The 18953-nt window shown below is 52.7% G+C and overlaps 2 protein-coding genes across 3 annotated transcripts; one reads left to right on the top strand and one right to left on the bottom strand.

Annotated features, from left to right (window-relative positions):
* The first annotated feature begins 1 nt into the window (after position 1).
* On the top strand, positions 2–11797 carry ACOT8 (acyl-CoA thioesterase 8). The gene is made up of 6 exons (XM_021688900.2): positions 2–211; positions 1510–1646; positions 6800–7025; positions 8917–9074; positions 9647–9841; positions 11447–11797. The coding sequence occupies exons 1-6, from the start codon at positions 93–95 to the stop codon at positions 11563–11565; spliced, it is 954 nt and encodes a 317-aa protein (XP_021544575.2). The 5' UTR covers positions 2–92; the 3' UTR covers positions 11566–11797.
* SNX21 (sorting nexin family member 21) lies at positions 11683–17395 on the bottom strand. Of its 2 annotated transcripts, XM_021688898.2 has the most exons (4): positions 17337–17395; positions 16737–17004; positions 16146–16303; positions 11683–12738 (listed from the first exon to the last, which is right to left on the bottom strand). In XM_021688898.2, exons 2-4 carry the CDS (start codon positions 16996–16998, stop codon positions 12064–12066), a joined length of 1095 nt encoding a protein of 364 aa, XP_021544573.1. In that variant the 5' UTR covers positions 16999–17004; positions 17337–17395; the 3' UTR covers positions 11683–12063. The 2 variants fall into 2 exon arrangements, with proteins under 2 accessions (XP_021544573.1, XP_021544574.1); XM_021688899.2 differs by lacking the exon at positions 17337–17395 and having other exon boundaries at positions 16737–17165.
* Between the last annotated feature and the right edge of the window lie 1558 nt (positions 17396–18953).

Raw genomic sequence — 18953 nt, 5'->3', positions numbered from 1 at the left:
CTGGAGCAAGCTGCCGGAAGACGCCCCGCGCTCAGTGCCGGTCTCCTCGTGTCCGTCCGGCGCAGTGTCGTGGCCGGCAGCAAGTGAACCGTATGTCGTCCCGGCGGGCTCCAGAGGACGAGCAGGGCGGCGGCGATCCCCCCGGGGACCTCCGCAGCGTCCTGGTTACCAGCGTGCTCAACCTTGAGCCGCTAGACGAGGATCTGTTCAGGTAGCCGGCCGCATCTGGCTCGCACCCAACCCCCCCCCCCCCCCATTGGGACAGAGGCTTCTGATCTCGACTGCCGCCACCGCTTTGCCCCCTGCTGATAGCACCCTGGACGAGGATGGGCTCTGCGCGGGATGCAGGCTCTGCCGCGATTGGGAGAGAACTTGTCCCCGACAGACCTGCCCTCGCTGCCCTAGCTTCCTCCCTCTGTGCGCCAGGGCTGCTCAGCCCCGCCACTAGGAGGTCCTAGCAATCTGGGCAAATAAAGTGGTGGCCTGAGATAGCCTTCTCAGCAGCCTCCCTTGAGGAGTCATGTCCTTGGGGGAGCCAGCCCAGAAAGGGTGGTGACTTGTCTAAGTGCACGCCGCTGATCAGGTTTAAAACTTATAAGCAGCTCCTTGCATATTCACTGTCTTTTTCCTCTTACAGACCTCCTTCCCTCCACCACTTGGATCTAGTAGCTCATTGCACTTTCTGAGGCCTGAGCCAGTTTCCTTCCAGATACCACTTAAATGCTCTCCGTAGCTAGGGATTTAATAGTTTTGCTCTTCATGGTTCCTACTGGCTTTTCAGAAGCAATCTTAGGTGTTAACTTCCCTTCCCCCTGCTTAATGAATTACAAATAACTTCCTGGAGGTCTACCTTGGAATGCATTATATTACAAAATGCTAACCTAGGGCTGGACTGGGCTGGGCTCAGTGGTAGGAAGCTGGAGTTTCACCTCTGGGGCCTTAGTTACCTCATCTGTGCACTGAAGGGTTAGACTTGAAGCCTCAGGGCTCTTAAGAGTTCTAGATCTAGTTCTTGGAAGACCTGGACTGTCCCAAGTTGAGAGTTGTAAGTGGCAGGCCTTAATGCGGTCTGGCCCCAGCTCTTGGGGTTCATCTTGGTCCCCTAACGGCCTTGAGAGGCTTCTGCCTTATCCTGGAATACTGCAGTGGAAGAAACACTGGACTTGGGGGCAAAAGACGCAGATACTGCTCAGGATTGACAATATTTGAGTTGTGTGACCTTGCTCAAGTCACTTTCCCTCTCTGATTCCTGTTCTCTTTGTGTAAAATAAGGGGATTGGTTCCTTATCTTTAACTGAAGCCCACAGAAGGGTTGGGCAGTCTTGAAGGCCCTGAAGTTACCTGTATGCTGTATGCAGAGTAAAGGTATTTGCCTAGGAGAAGGGTCCATGGCTTTCACCAGATTTCACAAGGATCCTGGAGAGATCCTGCCCTATAGGCTCAGTGATGGTTGCAGGATTTGGCCCTGTGTTCAGCCCAAGTATTTCCTGCTTTCCTGTTTCCCCACAGAGGAAGACATTACTGGGTACCTACAACCCAGCGGCTGTTTGGGGGTCAGATTGTGGGCCAGGCCCTGGTGGCTGCAGCCAAGTCTGTGAGCGAAGACGTCCATGTGCACTCCCTGCACTGCTATTTTGTACGGGCAGGTAAACTACCCCCTCCTTATCCCCAGCCCAACCCTAATGGCCCAGCAGCCACTTCTTCCTGCACGGGGGCCGGGGGGGGGGGGGGACAGTGGGGGAGGGGGAGAGAGGGAGACTATTAGTTGATTCCCTTCAGGGGAGCCTAGAGAAGAACAAGGCCTGGGGCCAAGAAGAGTGTTGGACCTCACACCTGAGATAACTGAGTGCTTGTTGATGTGAAAATGTTGGGGTTCGGAGCAAATGGTCCAGAAAGAATTCTTGAAGAAGCCTTCGATGCAAAAAGGTGGTTTTGTTTGTTTGTTTTTAAAGATTTATTTCTAGAAGAGGGGGTTGCCTGGGTGGCTCGGTTGGTTAAGTGGCTGCCTTCAGCTCAGGTCATGATCCCAGGATCCTGTGGGCTCCCTGTTCAGTGGGGAGTCTGCTTCTCCCTCTCCCTCTGCCCCTCTCCCGCGCTCCTGCTCTCTCTCAAATGAAGAAATAAAATCTAAAAAAAAAAAAATAGAGTGTGGGGCGGGGGGGCAGGCAGAGGGAGAGGGAGAATCTCAAGCCGACTCCCGGCTGAGCATCCCTAAGATCCTGATCTGAGCGGAAATCAAGAGTTGGATGCTTAACCAACTGAGCCACGCAGGTGCCCCCAGAAAGGTGGTTTTACTAGAGCATGGGATAGGACCCATGGGCAGAAAGAGCTACACTGGGGTTGTGACCAGTGACTGATTATATACTTTGAAGTTGGGAGGGGGTTAGGGACAGCACAAGCCTCCAAGGTATTTTGGAAACAAGGTTTCCAGGACCTTGAGGGGGCTAGCTATTGTTAGGAAAAGATCATTTATTACTGTCTAATAAAACCTTAGTCATGAGACTCTTCAGATGTATATCAGGGGACCATATGCTTGGAGGATGATTGTCAACATGCATCCTGGGGGGTAGAGATAAAGGAAGTTTCCAGAGGAATTTCTGTATGTTAAAAGAAGACTTACAGGATCCTGGGGGTGGGTGGGGTGGGTTCGGATAGCTAAGATTGCCTTTTGCCCCTAGCAGAATATTAACATTGAGGCAGCTGAGTTTCTAGAGGAACATCACTGCCTGTTTCAAGGACTTGTCAGTGAGCAGTAAATAGTAAGGAAATTTAATTTTTTCTTTTGCCTTTGTTTCCCACATCACTTGTTACCTGGCGTGAAATGATGTAAGACTTTGTTGCTTAACTGCTCCTGCAGGTTTTTTGTTCATTCTTTACACACCTTCTGGTGCCAAGCACTGTGCTGAATCCTCAGAGGGGTGCTGTCACCTCTGCTAGGAGTTCGGCAGTAGGCAGCTTGGCTTGGAGAAGAGAGCACCAGCCTGCAAATCAAGAGACCGTGGGTCTGGTTTCAGCTTTGCCACTAACTCGACAAGGGATCTTGAGTGAGGTTACCACCCCCATCCCCCATCCCCCATCCCTCATCCCTCATCCCTCATCTGCAGCCAGGCTTGGTTCATCCCACATGAAAAATGTAGAAGGGGAGGGTCCTGGACTGTTGCTGGTTTTCCATAGATGAGAACTATCATTCTTTTTAAATGAGGAATTTGTGGGAATAAATAAAATTTGCATGATACAGAGCATAGCTATGTACCTTATCTTGTTTGGTCCTTATAAGTCAATCTGAGGGGTGGACATTCCTGCCAGCATTCTACCTATGAGGAAATGGGGACCAGAAGAGGTTATGTAACCAGCTCCCAAAGTGCTCAGGGAGGCAGAGCCGGGGTTTAAACCTGAGTGTGTGTGTCTCCAAGCTCCACACGCTGCCCTCCTCCTCTGCTTTTCTCTTTCATTCTTGGGAGATAATTCCAAAGCATGGGAGAGCTACCAGGTTTTGGGGGAAGGATCCTTTTCCTTGGAAAGTCTCCATCCAGGGGCAGCGTGAAATGAGGCATGCCCATGGTACTATCTCAAAATAATCATCAATCATTTGTGTCCCTACCTGCTTCTTAAAAGACTGGAGCTTTTCAATAGGTATTGAATAATTGGCAGCTATTACAGGCCTATTAAAATAGAAGTCAGGGGACAGGAGACTAGTAATAACAGGATTTGGGAGAAATGATTTTGTTAAAAAAAAACTAGGCTAAGGCATATTGTTGCAGTTTTATAAAGTTCATTCTGAGCTTCCTGGCAGCAAGGCAAAAAGGGAAGCTCTCTTACAAGTGTGAGATGTGACCTCTGACTGGCTCCAACGATGGTATTTCAATATTTTTAAACAAAAGATGCTGGAATGGGGGGTGGTTGTCTTTGGCTATTTGTCATATCAATTCTTTTTCTAAAAACCCAGGATAGAATGATAGTTTAATTTTTTGTGGTCTTCCCCCCCCGCCCAGGTATTTCTCTAGAGATGTAGAAGAATGTAGTACAGGAGTCATCTGACTCGGGATAGGTTTAGAGCTTGGCAGATCAAGAGTAGAGTCATCAAACATTATTCTGTAAAGGGCCAGGTAAAAAATATTTTATGTTTTGGAGAACCTGGCTGGCTCAGTTAGTAGAGCATGCGACTCTTGATCTCAGGGTCAGGAGTTAAAGCCCCACGTTGGGCCTGGAGCCTCCTTGAAAAAAAATATTTTAGGTTTTGAGGGCAAAAGCAACAACAGAAAATATGTGAAAAAATGGTGGCAGTTAAAAAATGTTATTAATGGCATCAATTTCCTCATCTATTCAATGGGGAAAAACCTTTGCATAGCTATGGTGAGACCCAATTGAGAAAACCTGCCTTAGTGTCTTTTTTTTTTTTTTAAGATTTATTTTAGAGAGGCTGCTGGGTGGGGGGAGGGGCAGAGGGAGAGAATTCACAAGCAGGCCCCCCACTGAGGGGGGGGCCTGGTTTGGGGGGGGGGGAGGTGCTCAATCTCAGGACCCTGAGATCATGATCTGAGCAGAAACCCAGTCAGATGCTTAACCAGCTGAGCCACCCAGGTGCCCCAGTTTGCCTTAGTTTCTAAGGCCACCTGGCACCCAGCAGTAGGCACTCCACAACTGTTTACTCCGTTCCTTCAATATATTCCAGGGCCTACCTGCTCTGTTCCAATAAAAACATCCAAGAACAGGTCTGGAACTCATTCACACTGAAAGGTAAATCACTAGTAACTGGAAGTACTATGTTTTAGCTACAGCCTAAGGATTAGGTTAGAGCCTTTTTTCTTTTTCTTCTCTTTTTTTAAGATTTTATTTATTTATTTGAGAGAGAAAGTGAGCGTGAGCAGGGGGAGAAGCAGAGGGAGAGGGAGAAGCAGACTCTGCCTGCTGAGCAGCGAGCCCAACGTGGGGCTCTATCCTGGGACTCCAGGATCATGACCTGAGCCGAAGGCAGATGCTTAAGCAACTGAGCTACCCAGCCACCCCTTTTTTTTTCTTTCCTTTTTTAAGTTTGTTGGGAGGGAGAGGAGGGTTCCTTTCCAGCCCCTGAAATCAGATTGCACATGTTAACTATTTCCAGGATCTGGACTCTTGGGAAGCCCTTCCTAAAGGCCTTCAACCTTGAGCTCCCATTCTGATAAAAATGCCCCTTTGGCAATGCTGGCCAGCAGATTGCTGAGCAAACCAGCCAGCTCTGGATGGTGATAGTTTTTGCTGTTGAATGAGCCTCCGGTGCCTGGTTGGCTCCCCATTTGGATGATGGTGGAGGAAGCAACACTTTTTGAGACCAGCGTCTTTGATCTGAATATTGAAAATCATCCCCAAGATGTCTCACTGCCAGGGTGTCAGAGTTCTCCAACATCGGCCTGAATCAGAGAGACACTGAAGGACTTCAGGGACACCAAGGAGACTCTCTCCTCCTAAAAACTCTCCTGACTGATTTGTTGAGGGCTAGCTAATAGGTCTAAACACAGGCCTATTCCATCCTACCTTGGGGATGCAGACACCCAAAAGAGAAGGGCCAAGTGACAGTTTGCATCTAGGATGAAGTGACTGACTGACAGCAGGCTTTTCCTGAGAGAATGAACAGTCAAACAGATAATGGCCAGACCACATATAAAAATAGAACTTTGGGCTGTCTGTGTGGCTCAGTCAGTTGTGTGTCTGAGTTGGTTTTGGCTCAGGTCATGATCTCATGGGTCGTGAGATCAAGCCCTGCGTCGGGCTCCGCACTCGGGGGAGTCTGCTTGAAGACCTCTCCCCTGCTTCCTCCCCAACAAAATAAATAAATCTTAAAAAAAAAAAAAAAAGAACTCTGATCCACAGTTGGCAGCAAGCAGCCTAGGAAGCCAGCCTGCTGTCTACAGGTCAGACGTCGGGGAGGAAGTCAGGTCACCATCTCTAGCAACCAGTCCAGGAAGCCGAACCATAGCCCCTGTTAACAGTCAGCCCCAAACACCAGAGACTTGATTAATAGCTAATAGCTTCCCTAAGTTTTGTCCCCACTTCCAACTTAGGACCAACCAGAGAAAGCCAAATATGCACACCTACCCAATTACAGAGGCTGCCCTGCCTCTAGTTAGCTTCCCTGCTTCTCCCCATGGCAGCAGCTTCCTGTTGTGGCACATACTCGATCTTGTTTCACGGTAATGCTTTCCTGCTCCTCTGCCTGCCTTTGAGTTTCTGCCAAACGTAAGTGACGGTGACTGACTCCCTTGCTATACTAAATTCTGAATAAATAGCTTTTGCTTGTTCTAAAACAAACAAAAAGGTGCAGGCCAGAGTTGTGGACCTCTGATCTAGAAGATTAGTACTGGACTCATGACAAGATCCCAGTCACAGATGAAACCAGACAAAAGCTGGGATTATTTTCTTTAACAAACACATGGGGCACTTACTGCATGCTGGATGTTATTCTAAACACTTTAAACTATGACCAGTTGAACTCTCTAACATCCTGATAGGTCTAAGCGCTAATGATCCCTATTTTACAGATGGGTAAACTGCTCAGAGATTTTCCCAAGGCCACACAGCTAGTGAGAGGTGGCCAGGCCAGGATTTGGATGCAGGGAACGTCCCCCTGCTCTGTGCTGTGGCGAGAAAGGACAGGCTCTGGTATTCTTGCTGCATCCCTGGTCCCGGGGCCGTGGCAGGCCTCAGTCAGGGGCTACCGAGCAGAACAGAGAACGAGTAGCAGAGGTGCCTGTCCAGCCGTGGTGATGACGACTGCTCACACGGGGCTCACTTGGACTCACCGTGTCACTTGTGCCTGCCGCAGGGGACCTCAAGGTGCCAGTGCTGTACCAGGTGGAGCGGACGCGGACGGGGACGAGCTTCTCGGTGCGCTCCGTGAAGGCTGTGCAGCACGGCAAGCCCATTTTCATCTGCCAGGCCTCCTTCCAGAAGGCTCAGCCCAGCCCCGTGCAGCACCAGTTCTCCATGCCCAGCGTGCCCCCACCCGAAGAGCTGCTGGACCACGAGGCCCTCATCGACCAGTATTTAAGGTGAGAGAGCTGGAGGCTCCAGGACACCTGCAGTTGTCACCTGGGAGTGGGTCACGGAATCCTTTAGTGGGTCTTGACCGGCATTTAAAAAAATACGGATATCGGGGCGTATTGTGTGTAGTAAGGGTAAGGCCCCTCTTGTGGATCCTGCGTGTCGATTGTTTGTGGTGTGTGTACCTGTGCGCACGGGCGAGCGTGTTCAGTCATGATGTAAAGGCTGAGCTTCTGATTCGGCCGGTTCAGGTACTGTTACAGCTTTACTGACTGTTAAAACATGGAAACACTTCTGTGATCACTTGGTACATATCTCTCCAGTCCCTGAGTGATCCCTCTCCTCCTTTCGGATCACTCATGACCCAGCAGCCTAGGAGGTAATGCCTGGCGGGGGTGACGGTCCCTTTTGCCTTTGCCTTAGTGTGTGTTCAATATTTTGAGTATCACCTGGTGAAATGCATTTCTTTTGGATCACAGCTAATAAAGTTGGGAACATGCTGGGGCAGGGGAAAGAGCTCTGGGTCCCGACACAGGACAGAACAAGGATTCTGGCCAGGTCTGTGCCTCTTTTAGTGTTCCCCTGCTGTGTGACTTGGCCCGACTCCCCAGCTTCTCAGAGTCCTGCCTCGTCTAAAAATCGGGAGTGGTCATGTCTGTTCTGCCTCCTTCACAGCTGAATCCTAAGGAGAGCTCCCCTCTCCTGTGCTGCATGCAGGGGAGGCAGCAGAGTACTGAAGGGATGGATACGGGTTTGATCTTTCGGTAAAGGCCCGCGTTCAAATGTAGACTCTGTTTCTGCTAGCTGTGTGAGTTTGGGCAAGTTGCTTTCCCACTCAGCCTCTGCTCACAGTGGGGGTTAATCATAATTCCTACCTCATAAAGCTGTAGGAGGATTAAATGAGGTCAGAGATAATAAGTCACTTCGTGACAGCTCGTGAATTGTAGTTAACACCACTACCGACAGAGAGGAGTAAGCACAGAGCGTGGTCTGTCAGAGCTCACAAATGTTCGCTGAAAGGAAAGGCGGACATTGGTCTTAAAGGTCCCTAAATAAGAGAGCTGTGCTGTCCACCTAGGAGGCCACTAGCCACATGTGGCTCTATTAAGGTAACGTTAAATAGAATGAACAATTCTGTCGTCACACTAGCCATACTCCAAGCACTCAGTAGCCACATGTGGCTAGCGGCTAGTGGAATGGGCAGTGCAGGTCCAGAACCTTCCCACTGTCATGTAAGGTCTGGGGGACGGTGCCTTAGAGGGTGGGGCTGAAAATGGAAACCCTGGTGAAGAGCACTCGGGGTGGCTGTTACCAGGGTGGAGGGGCTTCCCTGGAGATGGGCTCCCCACTCTCCCCCGGAACACGGTCTTCCTAATTGCTTAGGGTTAGGTAGGTTGGTCCCAGTTGCGCAGCCTGCTTCCTGAAAGTTGAGAATAGCGAAGTGGATAAAAGCCTGAACCATGGAGCCAGACTGCCAGGGTCCACATCCTGCCTTCTCCACTTCCTGAGCAAGCTCCTTGAACTCCCGCTGCTTATTTCAGGTCAGTTATCAGAGGGGGGTGATGATAGCGTTACCTCACAGGGTTGTCGTGACGAGGTAGTGTATGTGAAATGCTTAGAAGGGACCCTCTGATAGGGTCCGCCTTGCTACTCCGAAGCGTTAGGAGGTAAGCTGCTGTCATTGTCTACATTTTGCAGATGGGAAGAGAGGCTCGGCGAGGTTACTAACGTGCACAAGGTCACAGGGCTCCTAAGTGGCAGAGAAAGCATTCAGACACTATGCTCTTCTGCCTGTCAGACGGGAGGGGAGTGGTGGGGAAAAGTCAGGAGTCCCCATGGAGGAATGAGGGGGTCACAGAGGCAGCTCAGAGAGGCTCTCCCTTTCCCCTTTATTTTCAGGGACCCCAACCTCCAAGAGAAGTACCGAGTGGGACTGAACCGAATTGCTGCCAAGGAGGTGCCCATTGAGATTAAGCCGGTTAAGCCACCTACCCTGAGCCAGCTGCAGAGCATGGACCCCAAACAAATGTTCTGGGTGCGAGCCCGGGGCCATATCGGTAAGAGGACCCCAAGGACTGGAAGAAAACACTCTTCCAGGGGCTAGGCCTGGACCTTACATGCCCTTTGTGGCACTGGGCATGTTACTTCCCCTCTGGGCCTGCTGTTTCCTTGTCGGCATGATGGGGAAGTAGCTTCTCACCGGGACCCTGTCCACCGCCAGCGTGGGGATAAGGGCGAGGTGACTACGATAATCCCAATGGAGGCCCTTTCTGGGGAAGACAAGGCACCTTGCGGAGATTCTCCTCCAGGACCCCTGCTAACCACATGGCCTGTGTGCAAGCTGCACCCCTCAGAGGGCTCAGCGTGGGAGACTTAGGGAGTGAAGACTGGATTTCAGACCTCACTTAGCCCTGCCCTCTGCCCATCCTTGCCTCCTTTGTCACCTGTCACGCACACACATGTGACACACACACACACACACACACACACACAACCTTGGGCCAGGTGCCCTTATGCAGTGAGCACTCTACACATCTGTGCATGGCAGCCCCTCTCTGCCCACCTCCCTGCAGGTCCTGAGCTGTATAGCCCAGCAGCCCAGGGCTGACCGGGCCCCCACACGTTGCAGGGGAGGGCGACATGAAGATGCACTGCTGCGTGGCTGCCTACATCTCGGACTACGCCTTCCTGGGCACAGCAGTGCTGCCCCACCAGTCGCAGCACAAGGTGCACTTCATGGTCTCTCTGGACCACTCCATGTGGTTCCACACCCCTTTCCGAGCTGACCACTGGATGCTCTATGAGTGTGAGAGCCCCTGGGCTGGTGAGTCCGGGGCCACGTGGGACAAGGGGGCTGGGGGGGCGCGGTGGGCAGGAAGCCTGCTTTCTCGGGTGATCCTGTGGGGCACTGCCTGACACTTCCTCTCCTGCCCACCCCCAGGCTCTGACTTTTTTTTTTTAAGATTTTTTTTATTATTTGAGGGAGAGAGAGTGAGTGAGAGAGAGCATGAGAGGGGGTAGGGTCAGAGGGAGAAGCAGACTCCCCACTGAGCAGGGAGCCTGATGCAGGACTCAATCCTGGGACGCCAGGATCATGACCTGAGCCGAAGGCAGTCGCTTAACCAACTGAGCCAACCAGGCGTCCCGGCTCTGGCATTTCTGTCTTCAAAATGACAGCGTGAGGCTTGAGAGGGGACACCTGCTCAGCTGAATTTCTGTAGCATGCAGGGAGTGTCAGAGATCAGGTCTGGGCCCGGAAGCACTTCAGATTCTCTGTGTGATCCTGGGCCAGTCTCAGCTCCTGAGCCTCAATTTCCCCATCTAAACAAATAGGGTCGCATGAGAGCAGTGGTAGCTGAAAGTGGTGGCATGTCATACTGCCAGTTGGGGGAGTTTTTTCAAAATAGATACTCAGATTCCACCCCCAAAATTTTGACTCACAGGTCTTGGATGAAATCCAGGAAACTATTATTTTTAAGCAGCTCCCTGAGTGATGGTGCGGATTAACCAACCTGGTTGGGGGTCAGGACCCTCCGTAGTCTCTAAGGGCTCCGCTACTTGGACCCTTGTGGTGTGCAGGGAAGCCAAGACGCGTTCAGCACTGTCTAGTCTCAGAGCCCTGGGCTCCCTTCTGGGGAAGCACACTTCAGATGAAGGCCTTGCTCTATCAAACAGGGACAAAACTTAAGGGATCCTCTCTTCAGGGAAGGGGGACTCTGCAACACCAGAAGTGTCGCAACACAGATCAGCGGCCTTGCAGTTAGGACACCTGGTTTGGCCAGCTCCTTATGGCTGAGTGCCTGACGCTCCCTGGACTTCAGTGTCTTCATCTGGAAAATGGGCCGAGGCCTGCTTCACTTGGCTACTATGAGAACTAAGTGAGCTGTACTCTGTGTAAGGGAGACCAGCAGCTCCCTCCAGAACCTTCCACTCAGGCCCAAGGCTAGCAAGGGAGTCTGCAGGCGGGGAGGGAGGGTGGCCAGATGTGATGGCCCCAGGTACCCCCCCACCCTATTTTTCCTGGTAGGGGTGAAGATGGGGGTTTTTTTGGTGTGAAATACCGCCCTGGAGGACCCAGTTTGATTTGTTAGAAAGGGAACTGCCGGGTTTCTTACCACAAGTGGCCAGAGTGGGGGTGGATCTGCTTAGCCAAGCTACTGACCTGAGACTGCCCTCAGAATTCTCCCCGCTGTGAGCTTTTTGAGGAAGCCAGTGGATATGTGAAAGTGCTTTTAAACTGTCAAGTGGGGTTCCCTCAGGAATTACCCCCAGGGACCATTCCTAATAGGCTCATCAAACAGCACTTAGAGACTGGGAGAAGCCACAACACTCACGTGCCCTTGTATGGGGCAGCCAGACCGGTTGCACCCTTTTCAAGAAGCACGTTTGGTGAAGGGGAAGGCTGTTCTCACCCTTCCCCTACCCACAGGTGGCTCCCGGGGGCTGGTCCAAGGGCGACTATGGCGTCGGGACGGCGTCCTGGCTGTGTCCTGTGCCCAGGAGGGCGTGATCCGAGTGAAGCCCTGGGTCTCAGAGAGCAAGCTGTAGCCAGAGGGACCAGCTTGGCCTGGGGCTTCAAGGATCACCCTTCTCCCCACCAACTCCGTACAGTCGAGGGCTGGGCCTTCTGTCCCCAAACCCAATAAAGAGACTTAATACCACTGGAGCTGCTGGCCTTTAATTCCCCTGGGCCAGACGGCAGCTGTACTCCAGGACTCCAGGGGAAGAGTCCCTGGCCGTCCGGCCAAGAAAGAGGTAACGCCGACCTACACTGGAGCATGGTCCCCAGACACTCATGAGCTGGACAGGCTGCATCAGACTTGCTCCCTACACCACCCCAGGGCAACCCTGGCCAAAGCTTGTCCTGAGCCCAGCTCGACAGAAGGAACATGGTTCCTTGGTGTGCTACAAATTCTTTGTAGGGCTTCTAGGGGTTCCCAGCACCCCCTACAGCTTCCCAACTGCTATTCATGTCCTCCTTACTCACCCCCACCCTCCATCCTGGGACGGTGCCTCTCCCCACAGTGGCCTGAAGTCTAGGCAAAGTCAGTCCAGTACCTCCTTGATGAGCAATTCTTTGAGACTGGGGGGTGGTGTGGGGGTCAGGCCTGCCTCCTGCAGGGCCTGAAGCCGGGCCTCTGATTGGCGTTTGTCCAGGCCCAGGCGCCAGGAGAGCCGGACGTGGGCCTCCAGAAAGGGTGCCAACAGAGGGTGGGGGTTCTTGTCCCCCAGCAGTTGCAAGGCCCTCTCACAGCACGCCCGGGCCTCCCCAGGATCCTCCAGCTCCTGGTAGCACACAGCCAGCCCAGCCAGGGTCAGCAGAGGGCGGTCTGGGCCCAAGGGGGTGCCTAGCTGGGTCTGCAGCTGCCAGGCGTTGGCCCAGAGCGCCAGAGCCTCATGATAGAGGCCGGTGCAGGTGAGGCTCTGGGCCCGCCGCAGCTCGGGCAGCACGAAGAAGTCCTGCAGGTCCCGGGCAAGGCGCAACTCAGGCACTGCCTGCAGGTGGCTCAAAAACTGCTCGAAGGCCCGGCTGCGGCGGGCGATGGTCTCTGCTGTAAAATTCCGGCGCAGGCGCTTCCGGGGGAATGAGATGGCGGCCATGGGGCCCCGGAACTGTCGCTGCAGGTTTCGGTGCAGCCGCTCAAAGTCCGAGTAGCGGCGAGAGATCCGGGCTGGCTGGCGATCAGGTGGCCCTGGACCCATCACGGCGAGGGTGTAGAGCTGTAGGGAGGGTGGGGTCAGGGCAGGTGTGAGTTGTCCGTGCGCCCCTTCCCTCCCCACACCCACACCTCAAGCTGTGTTCCCCCACTTCTTCCCTTTGCCCCTGAGACTGGGCCCAGGAGGGTGGGAGCTGCTGGGGCGGCAGCCAGGGAGCCCAGTCCCATCTTACCTGAGGCTCGTCTGAAATGACCCAGGCCCAAGGCAGCACGGGGAGAGAAAGACAGAGATGAGCTTCAGTGCCTGGAGCTGCCACCCCTTTTGCCCCTTCCAGGGAGCACTCCCTTCCCCATAGGGCAATTACCTCTTCTGACAGCCCCTCTGGTAAACCAGCTGGGAGCTGAAACCCAGGCCGATCTCTTGGGCCTCTGAACCAGCCTTCAAGACCAGCTTGGACTTTGTTCTGCTCTGGACACAGAGCCCCCACATTCTTAGCCAGGTTATTCCAAAGCAGACCTGGAGGAGAGGTCTTCAGATAGACCAAGTAGCGATCACTTTGAAGAGGGCATCGGGACACAGGTCCTAACCCCCCGGTCACCTACTCCCTCGCGGCGTGTCGTCAGGCAAGGCAGTCCCCCTTTGGGTCTGCTTTCCTCGAAGTGGGGGCCTAGGTCAGTGTCCACTCACAGGTGGGATGCGTGTAAGTAAATATTGGTCCTGAGATTCTAGGTGGTATGTGCTGGAGTAAATAACACTGAAGCAGACAGGAAGTGAACCCCCCCCCCCCAATTCTCTTTGAATCCTGACTACAGATGAGAAGCTCTCTCAGTTTGGTTTTTAAAACGCACTTCTCCCATGCTTCTCATCTCCACTTTCAGAAAAGACCTAGAAAGCAAATCTCAGGTCAGGGCCTTCAGGCAACAGCATTCATGCAGGGTTTTAATGACTGCTTTTATTGTATTTTTACCGTATGGCAAGCAAGGCTTTCCAGCTACAGTACTGCTTTGAAGTCTTTTGAACTTATTTACGGAAAAAAATAGGTTTACTTAAAGAAAAATGTTAAGCAGGGAATGGTACAAATAGCATTTAGCTAGGACGAGAATCATGAAGGTGGTACTGGAATGACGTTTGAGAAACGCTGATCAAGATGACCATGAAGCTGCCCCTAGGTCTGACCACCTGAATACGGATTAATCTGTAATAATGCTGACCCACCAGGTTTAAAAAGGGGGATTAGTTAAGCATGAGATGTTGAAGGCACACTAACACCAAACCCAGACTTTTCTCTTGAATTTGTTCTGTGAAACTGCCAATATTCTAGCCACCTCTGGTCTCTTCTATACTTCTCTCAAAGATTCAGTGTATGTTAACACTATTTAATCTTAAAGAAGTTTATTTTACTCCTGTTCAGTTCTGCATTCCCCAAACATACTGGCTGCAAGACCTTTTTTTTTTTTTAAAGGAACGGTTATCAGCATTCCAGGAAACCAGTTTCCTGCAAAATACACTTCAGGAAGCATTGTCTAAAATGACCCCTTATATTCATGTAGCTTTTACTTTTATTTTTAAATTTTTGGCAAAAAGGAAACGTTTTACATCCATTATCTCATGGGTAATAATGACAGGAGCTCCATAAACTTAGCACCTGCCCCTGCTACGACATGCTGTGCTGGGCACTTCACTATGGAGCACAGTGAGGAGGGAGTCCCTGACTCAGACAGACGAGGAAGCAGGCTCCACGGGAAGCAAAGGGCTCAAAGACTTCCCTGTAAATGGTCCAGCTGGGATTCAAACCCAGGCCCACCTAATTCCACAGCCTGGGCTTTCAACCCCAATGGGAAAAGTTCAATCAGGATTTAGGGTCCCCTTTGGACAGAGGAGGGGACCTGTCTCCCCAGACATGGGCCAGGGCATATCTGGCCATCCTGCTCTATCCTGTCATTCTCAGAATCATCCCAAATTTCCCTGCTGCCCGGCTGTTCCTCGGAGTCCCTTTGCCGGTGCGTGAAGCCTGGGACTTTTGCCCCTTAAGACTAGATCATCAGAGGGCGCCTGGGTGGCTCAGTTGGTTAGGCGACTGCCTTCGGCTCAGGTCATGATCCTGGAGTCCCGGGATCGAGTCCCGCATCGGGCTCCCTGCTCGGCAGGGAGTCTGCTTCTCCCTCTGACCCTCCTCCCTCTCATGCTCTCTGTCTCTCATTCTCTCTGTCTCAAATAAATAAATAAAATCTTAAAAAAAAAAAAAAAAAAGACTAGATCATCAGAGTCAATCCCTGCTCAAATTGGAGCAGTCACCCCATGGGCGTGGCCCTTGTTTACTAACAGCAGCAGAAAGGAATGGAGAGGCCCAGATGTGGGACAGGGCTCCAGGCCCCTTTCCTGCTGAGTCAGAAATGGAGGAGGGTGTTGAAGAGGAGGGAAGTCTGAGTCGGCCAGGACTGGCCAAGTCAGGCTGGGTTTCAGGACCTGGCAGACCTCATTCTCCCATGTCAGTTTGTCCTTTCCACAGGCAAGGAAAACCAGACTCCAAGGCCTTCCCTACCCCCTAAATCTAACCCTCAGAACAAGATTATTGTGTACAGTGTTGGTGCCTGGGGACTGATTCACCTGGGCTGTAAGGAGGCCACAACAGGCCCTAGATGCCAGACATTTTCAAGCCAAAGTTAAGTCATAATAAGAGACTTTTATCAAGCACTTCATAATGCCAGGCACAGTGCTGAGGGCTCCCTGTGCGCTGTCTCATTTCATTTCTGCAACAATCCTCTGCATTATTCCCACTGCTCGGATGAGGAAATAGGGTCATCAAGGTCTACAACTCACCCAAGGTGAAACAGCTGGTAATAAGTGGGGTCTGGATCCAAAACCCATTTTTTTTTAACCACTAACAAATGCAACTTGGGTCTCAGGTCTGACCCAGATATTATTCTTTCCTGTATATCTTATATTTTGCTACAGTTTGCAAAACCTGCGGGGTGGGGCCCACACATCAGTTCTCTTAGTCTCAAAACCAGGATGGGGGGCAGGTCCATAATCCCTCAGAAAGCTAAGTCATTTGCCTAAGGACCTGAACAAATTACATCCCCTTTCTTTCTTTCTTTTTTTTTTTTTTTAAAGATTTTATTTATTTATTTGAGAGAGAGAATGAGAGAGCACATGAGAGGGGGTAGGGTTCGAGGGAGAAGCAGACTCCCTGCCGAGCAGGGAGCCCGATGCGGGACTCGGTCCCGGGACTCCAGGATCATGACCTGAGCCGAAGGCAGCCGCTCAACCAACTGAGCCACCCAGGCGCCCTACATCCCCTTTCTGACCTCAGTTTCCCCATTCCTAAAATACACTGACCGTTTATAACTATACAGCTAGACACCACCGCTCGCCCCCCCGCCGGCCAGCCCAAGGAAGTTGGGAATCTTCCCTTTCTCTTAGCCAGACTTCTAGACTCACAGCGCAGAGGTTCCTGGACCCTCACTCACCACGTACTTGGAGGGTGGGTCCTTGACCACGTTGGCGCTGGTCACCTCGAAGAGCAGCCGCTGGGGCACCAGAGTGTTCCGGGACTTCTTCCAGAAATCCTGCAACTGCCTTGCCAGGGGCTGACTGCCTCGCTGTCCATCAGGTGCGAGGCTCCGATCTGCATGGGGACACGACCAGTCACATCAATGGGCCTGGGGCTAAGGTGGACATAAATCACGTGTGGTGACCTCACTCATCCTCCCAACAGCTGAGACAGGCTTTATTTCCACTCGACATAAATGGAAACAGGGCCAGAGAGGGGCCAAGTACCAAACACCGTGTCTGGCAGACAGTAGGCTCTAAATAAATATTCCCCCCGCAAAACATCGCCAGCACATTATTACGATTTGTATCCCAGACCCTGTAAATTTAATGCCCCCAGCAACCCCGAGTTGGGAGTGATTTCCCCCATTTGACACGAGGGAAAACTTGGCTCAGAGAGGTGTTGTGACTCTCTCAAGGTCACACAGCCAAGAGATGGCTGGGGAACAGGGCTGGGGTGGAGGCCTAATCGAGCCCCAGGGTTCCCGCCTCTGTCTTCGGGAACTCGCCTGCATCTTCTCCCGACGCCCCGTCCCCAGAGGGCAGCGGGTCGGGGCCAACCTCCCCGTCGTCCTCCTCGTCGTCGTCCTCTTCGTCCTCGGCGCTGGTGAAGCTGAGGGTGCCGCTGAGGCGGGAGGACAGGCCCTCGGCGTCGTCGTCCTCCAGCTCCGAGCTCTCCGGGAACTGCTCGGCCTCCGGGCCGGTCGCCGCCTCCCCCGGGTTGTCGCCGGCCAAGGCGTGCCGCAGCCGGTGCAGGAGCCGCGAGGCCATGGCACCCTGGGGGGAGTGCGCGACGCTGGGTCCTGGGCGGGGGCGGGAGGGAGACCCGGGGCCCCGCGCGGGGAGGAGGGGCGGGGCCCAGGCGGCGGAGGGAGGGGCGCCGCGGAGGCCCCGCCCTAGCCCGTTGGGGGGGTCCTGCGAGCCCCGCGCGTCGCCTAGCGTCGCCCCCCGCCCCCTCCGCGCAACGTAGGGCCGCGCTCTTCCCGGGAGAGGCCAGGACCCTCCCCTCGCCTCTTTCGCCCGCTGGCGCGGCTCTCCCTCCCGCGCCCCGCGGTGCGCTCAGGGGCGCGCGGTTCCCCAGCGTCGGGGGTGCAGCCCCGGCAGCTTACCGAGGCCGGCCGGGCTTCGCCGGGCCCAGGCCGCTCCCAGCGCAGCTCCGGCCGCTTCCTGCCGCCGCCCCGCCCCCGGCCCCGCCCGCTCCCCGGAGCCTCCCGGGAATCCCGGGGTTTTCGCTCCGGGAGGGACTTGGGAATCCTGGGTAGGCCTGGGCGAACCCCAGCGTCCTGCGGGATTGTACCCAATCCGCAGGGGCTCTCTCCCCCCGTGAATCCTGCCAACCGTCCCGAAGACCCAGTCTTCCCGGCTGCCCCCAATTTATCCCGCAATCTCCATCCAGCACTCTAACTTTCCAAAGTCATGCCACAGTGGGAAGCCCATCTCGCCGGTGAAAAAATTGAGGCCAAGGGAAGACACGTTATCTAAGTTGGAGTCTGACTTCGACCCTAGAGCCTAGGTTTTTTTCCTGTGTGAAACAGGAACAATTAAAACTAGTACTAATTTTGCAGTCCTTGTAAGGACCCTGATGCAGTGCCTGGCGCAGACCAGGGGCTGACAGACTGATCAGTTACATAGTGATTATTGTTTCTACAGTCTTCACACGTTCTTATGATCTCATTTGAACCTCACACATAGGAGGTAGCAAACGGGGAAGTGAGATCCAGAAAGGCAGAGTTATTTGCCCAGAGTCACACAGCTTGCCAGAGGTTTCTGAGTGTGGGGCCTTGTAGCCTACCTTTCCTGAGTTCCTCATTCTGTTCTTTCCCCACACAGAAGGCCTGGTAATCTCAGCAGCTTCTCTGAAGGGCTGGCTGTGTTTTATCTTTTACTGGGAGGGCAGCAGTGGGTCAGGAAGAATTTATTGTCACTTTCTGTCAAAAGGCCTTGCTATCAGTCCCTAGCAAGGCAGATATTCTTGGTTATACAATCGAACAAATAAAATCTCTCTGACAGTCCTTCCTACCCTTTTTGAACGGCACAGGAGAGAGAAGTGGGGGGGAAGTAGCTTTGAATGGGAAACACACTCCACTATGTGCAGAGGTTCCGCTGTGACCTACATCCTGTTTTAGGCATTTTACATGGGGTCACATCTCACACTCACATCTTGGGGGAGGGGCTGTTATTGGATAATAATGGTCCATTTTCAGGATGAAGAGGCAAATTGACTTTCTCAAAATCCAGAGCTAGGAAATATGGGAGCTAGGATTCATGGCCAAGTCCATGTAATTTCAAGAATCTAGCTACTCTTCATTCAGCTTAGCAGTAGGGTGTGGGGGCAAAAAGAGACACACTTCATTCCTTAATTCATTCAACACTCACTCATTCACTGAACACAGAAGAATATCAACTTGTATTTTGGCATAGGTCTCACAAATCTGGGTAGGTGTTCAAAAACACAAAGCAGGTGTTCATAAACCTACGGGTTGTTAGAAATCTGGTCTGGTACTTCTGTTTTACAGATGGGAAGTCTGAAGCTCAGTGAGGGGAAGGGACCTACCTTGGGCCATACAAATAGGACCAGAACTAGACCTCCTGAAGTCTTGTATTCTCCACTATCCTATAATATCTCCCTACAGCCACACTGAGAGATGGTCATTAAAATTCCTGGTTGCATATGGTCAGTAACAGGGAGCTCATTATCTCCGGAGGCTTCCCATTCCCGTGATTTT

This window comes from Neomonachus schauinslandi, chromosome 10, assembly GCF_002201575.2.
Source record: "Neomonachus schauinslandi chromosome 10, ASM220157v2, whole genome shotgun sequence".
In the NCBI taxonomy this organism is placed as follows: domain Eukaryota; kingdom Metazoa; phylum Chordata; class Mammalia; order Carnivora; family Phocidae; genus Neomonachus; species Neomonachus schauinslandi.
This window is presented reverse-complemented; position numbering and strand designations above follow the sequence as displayed.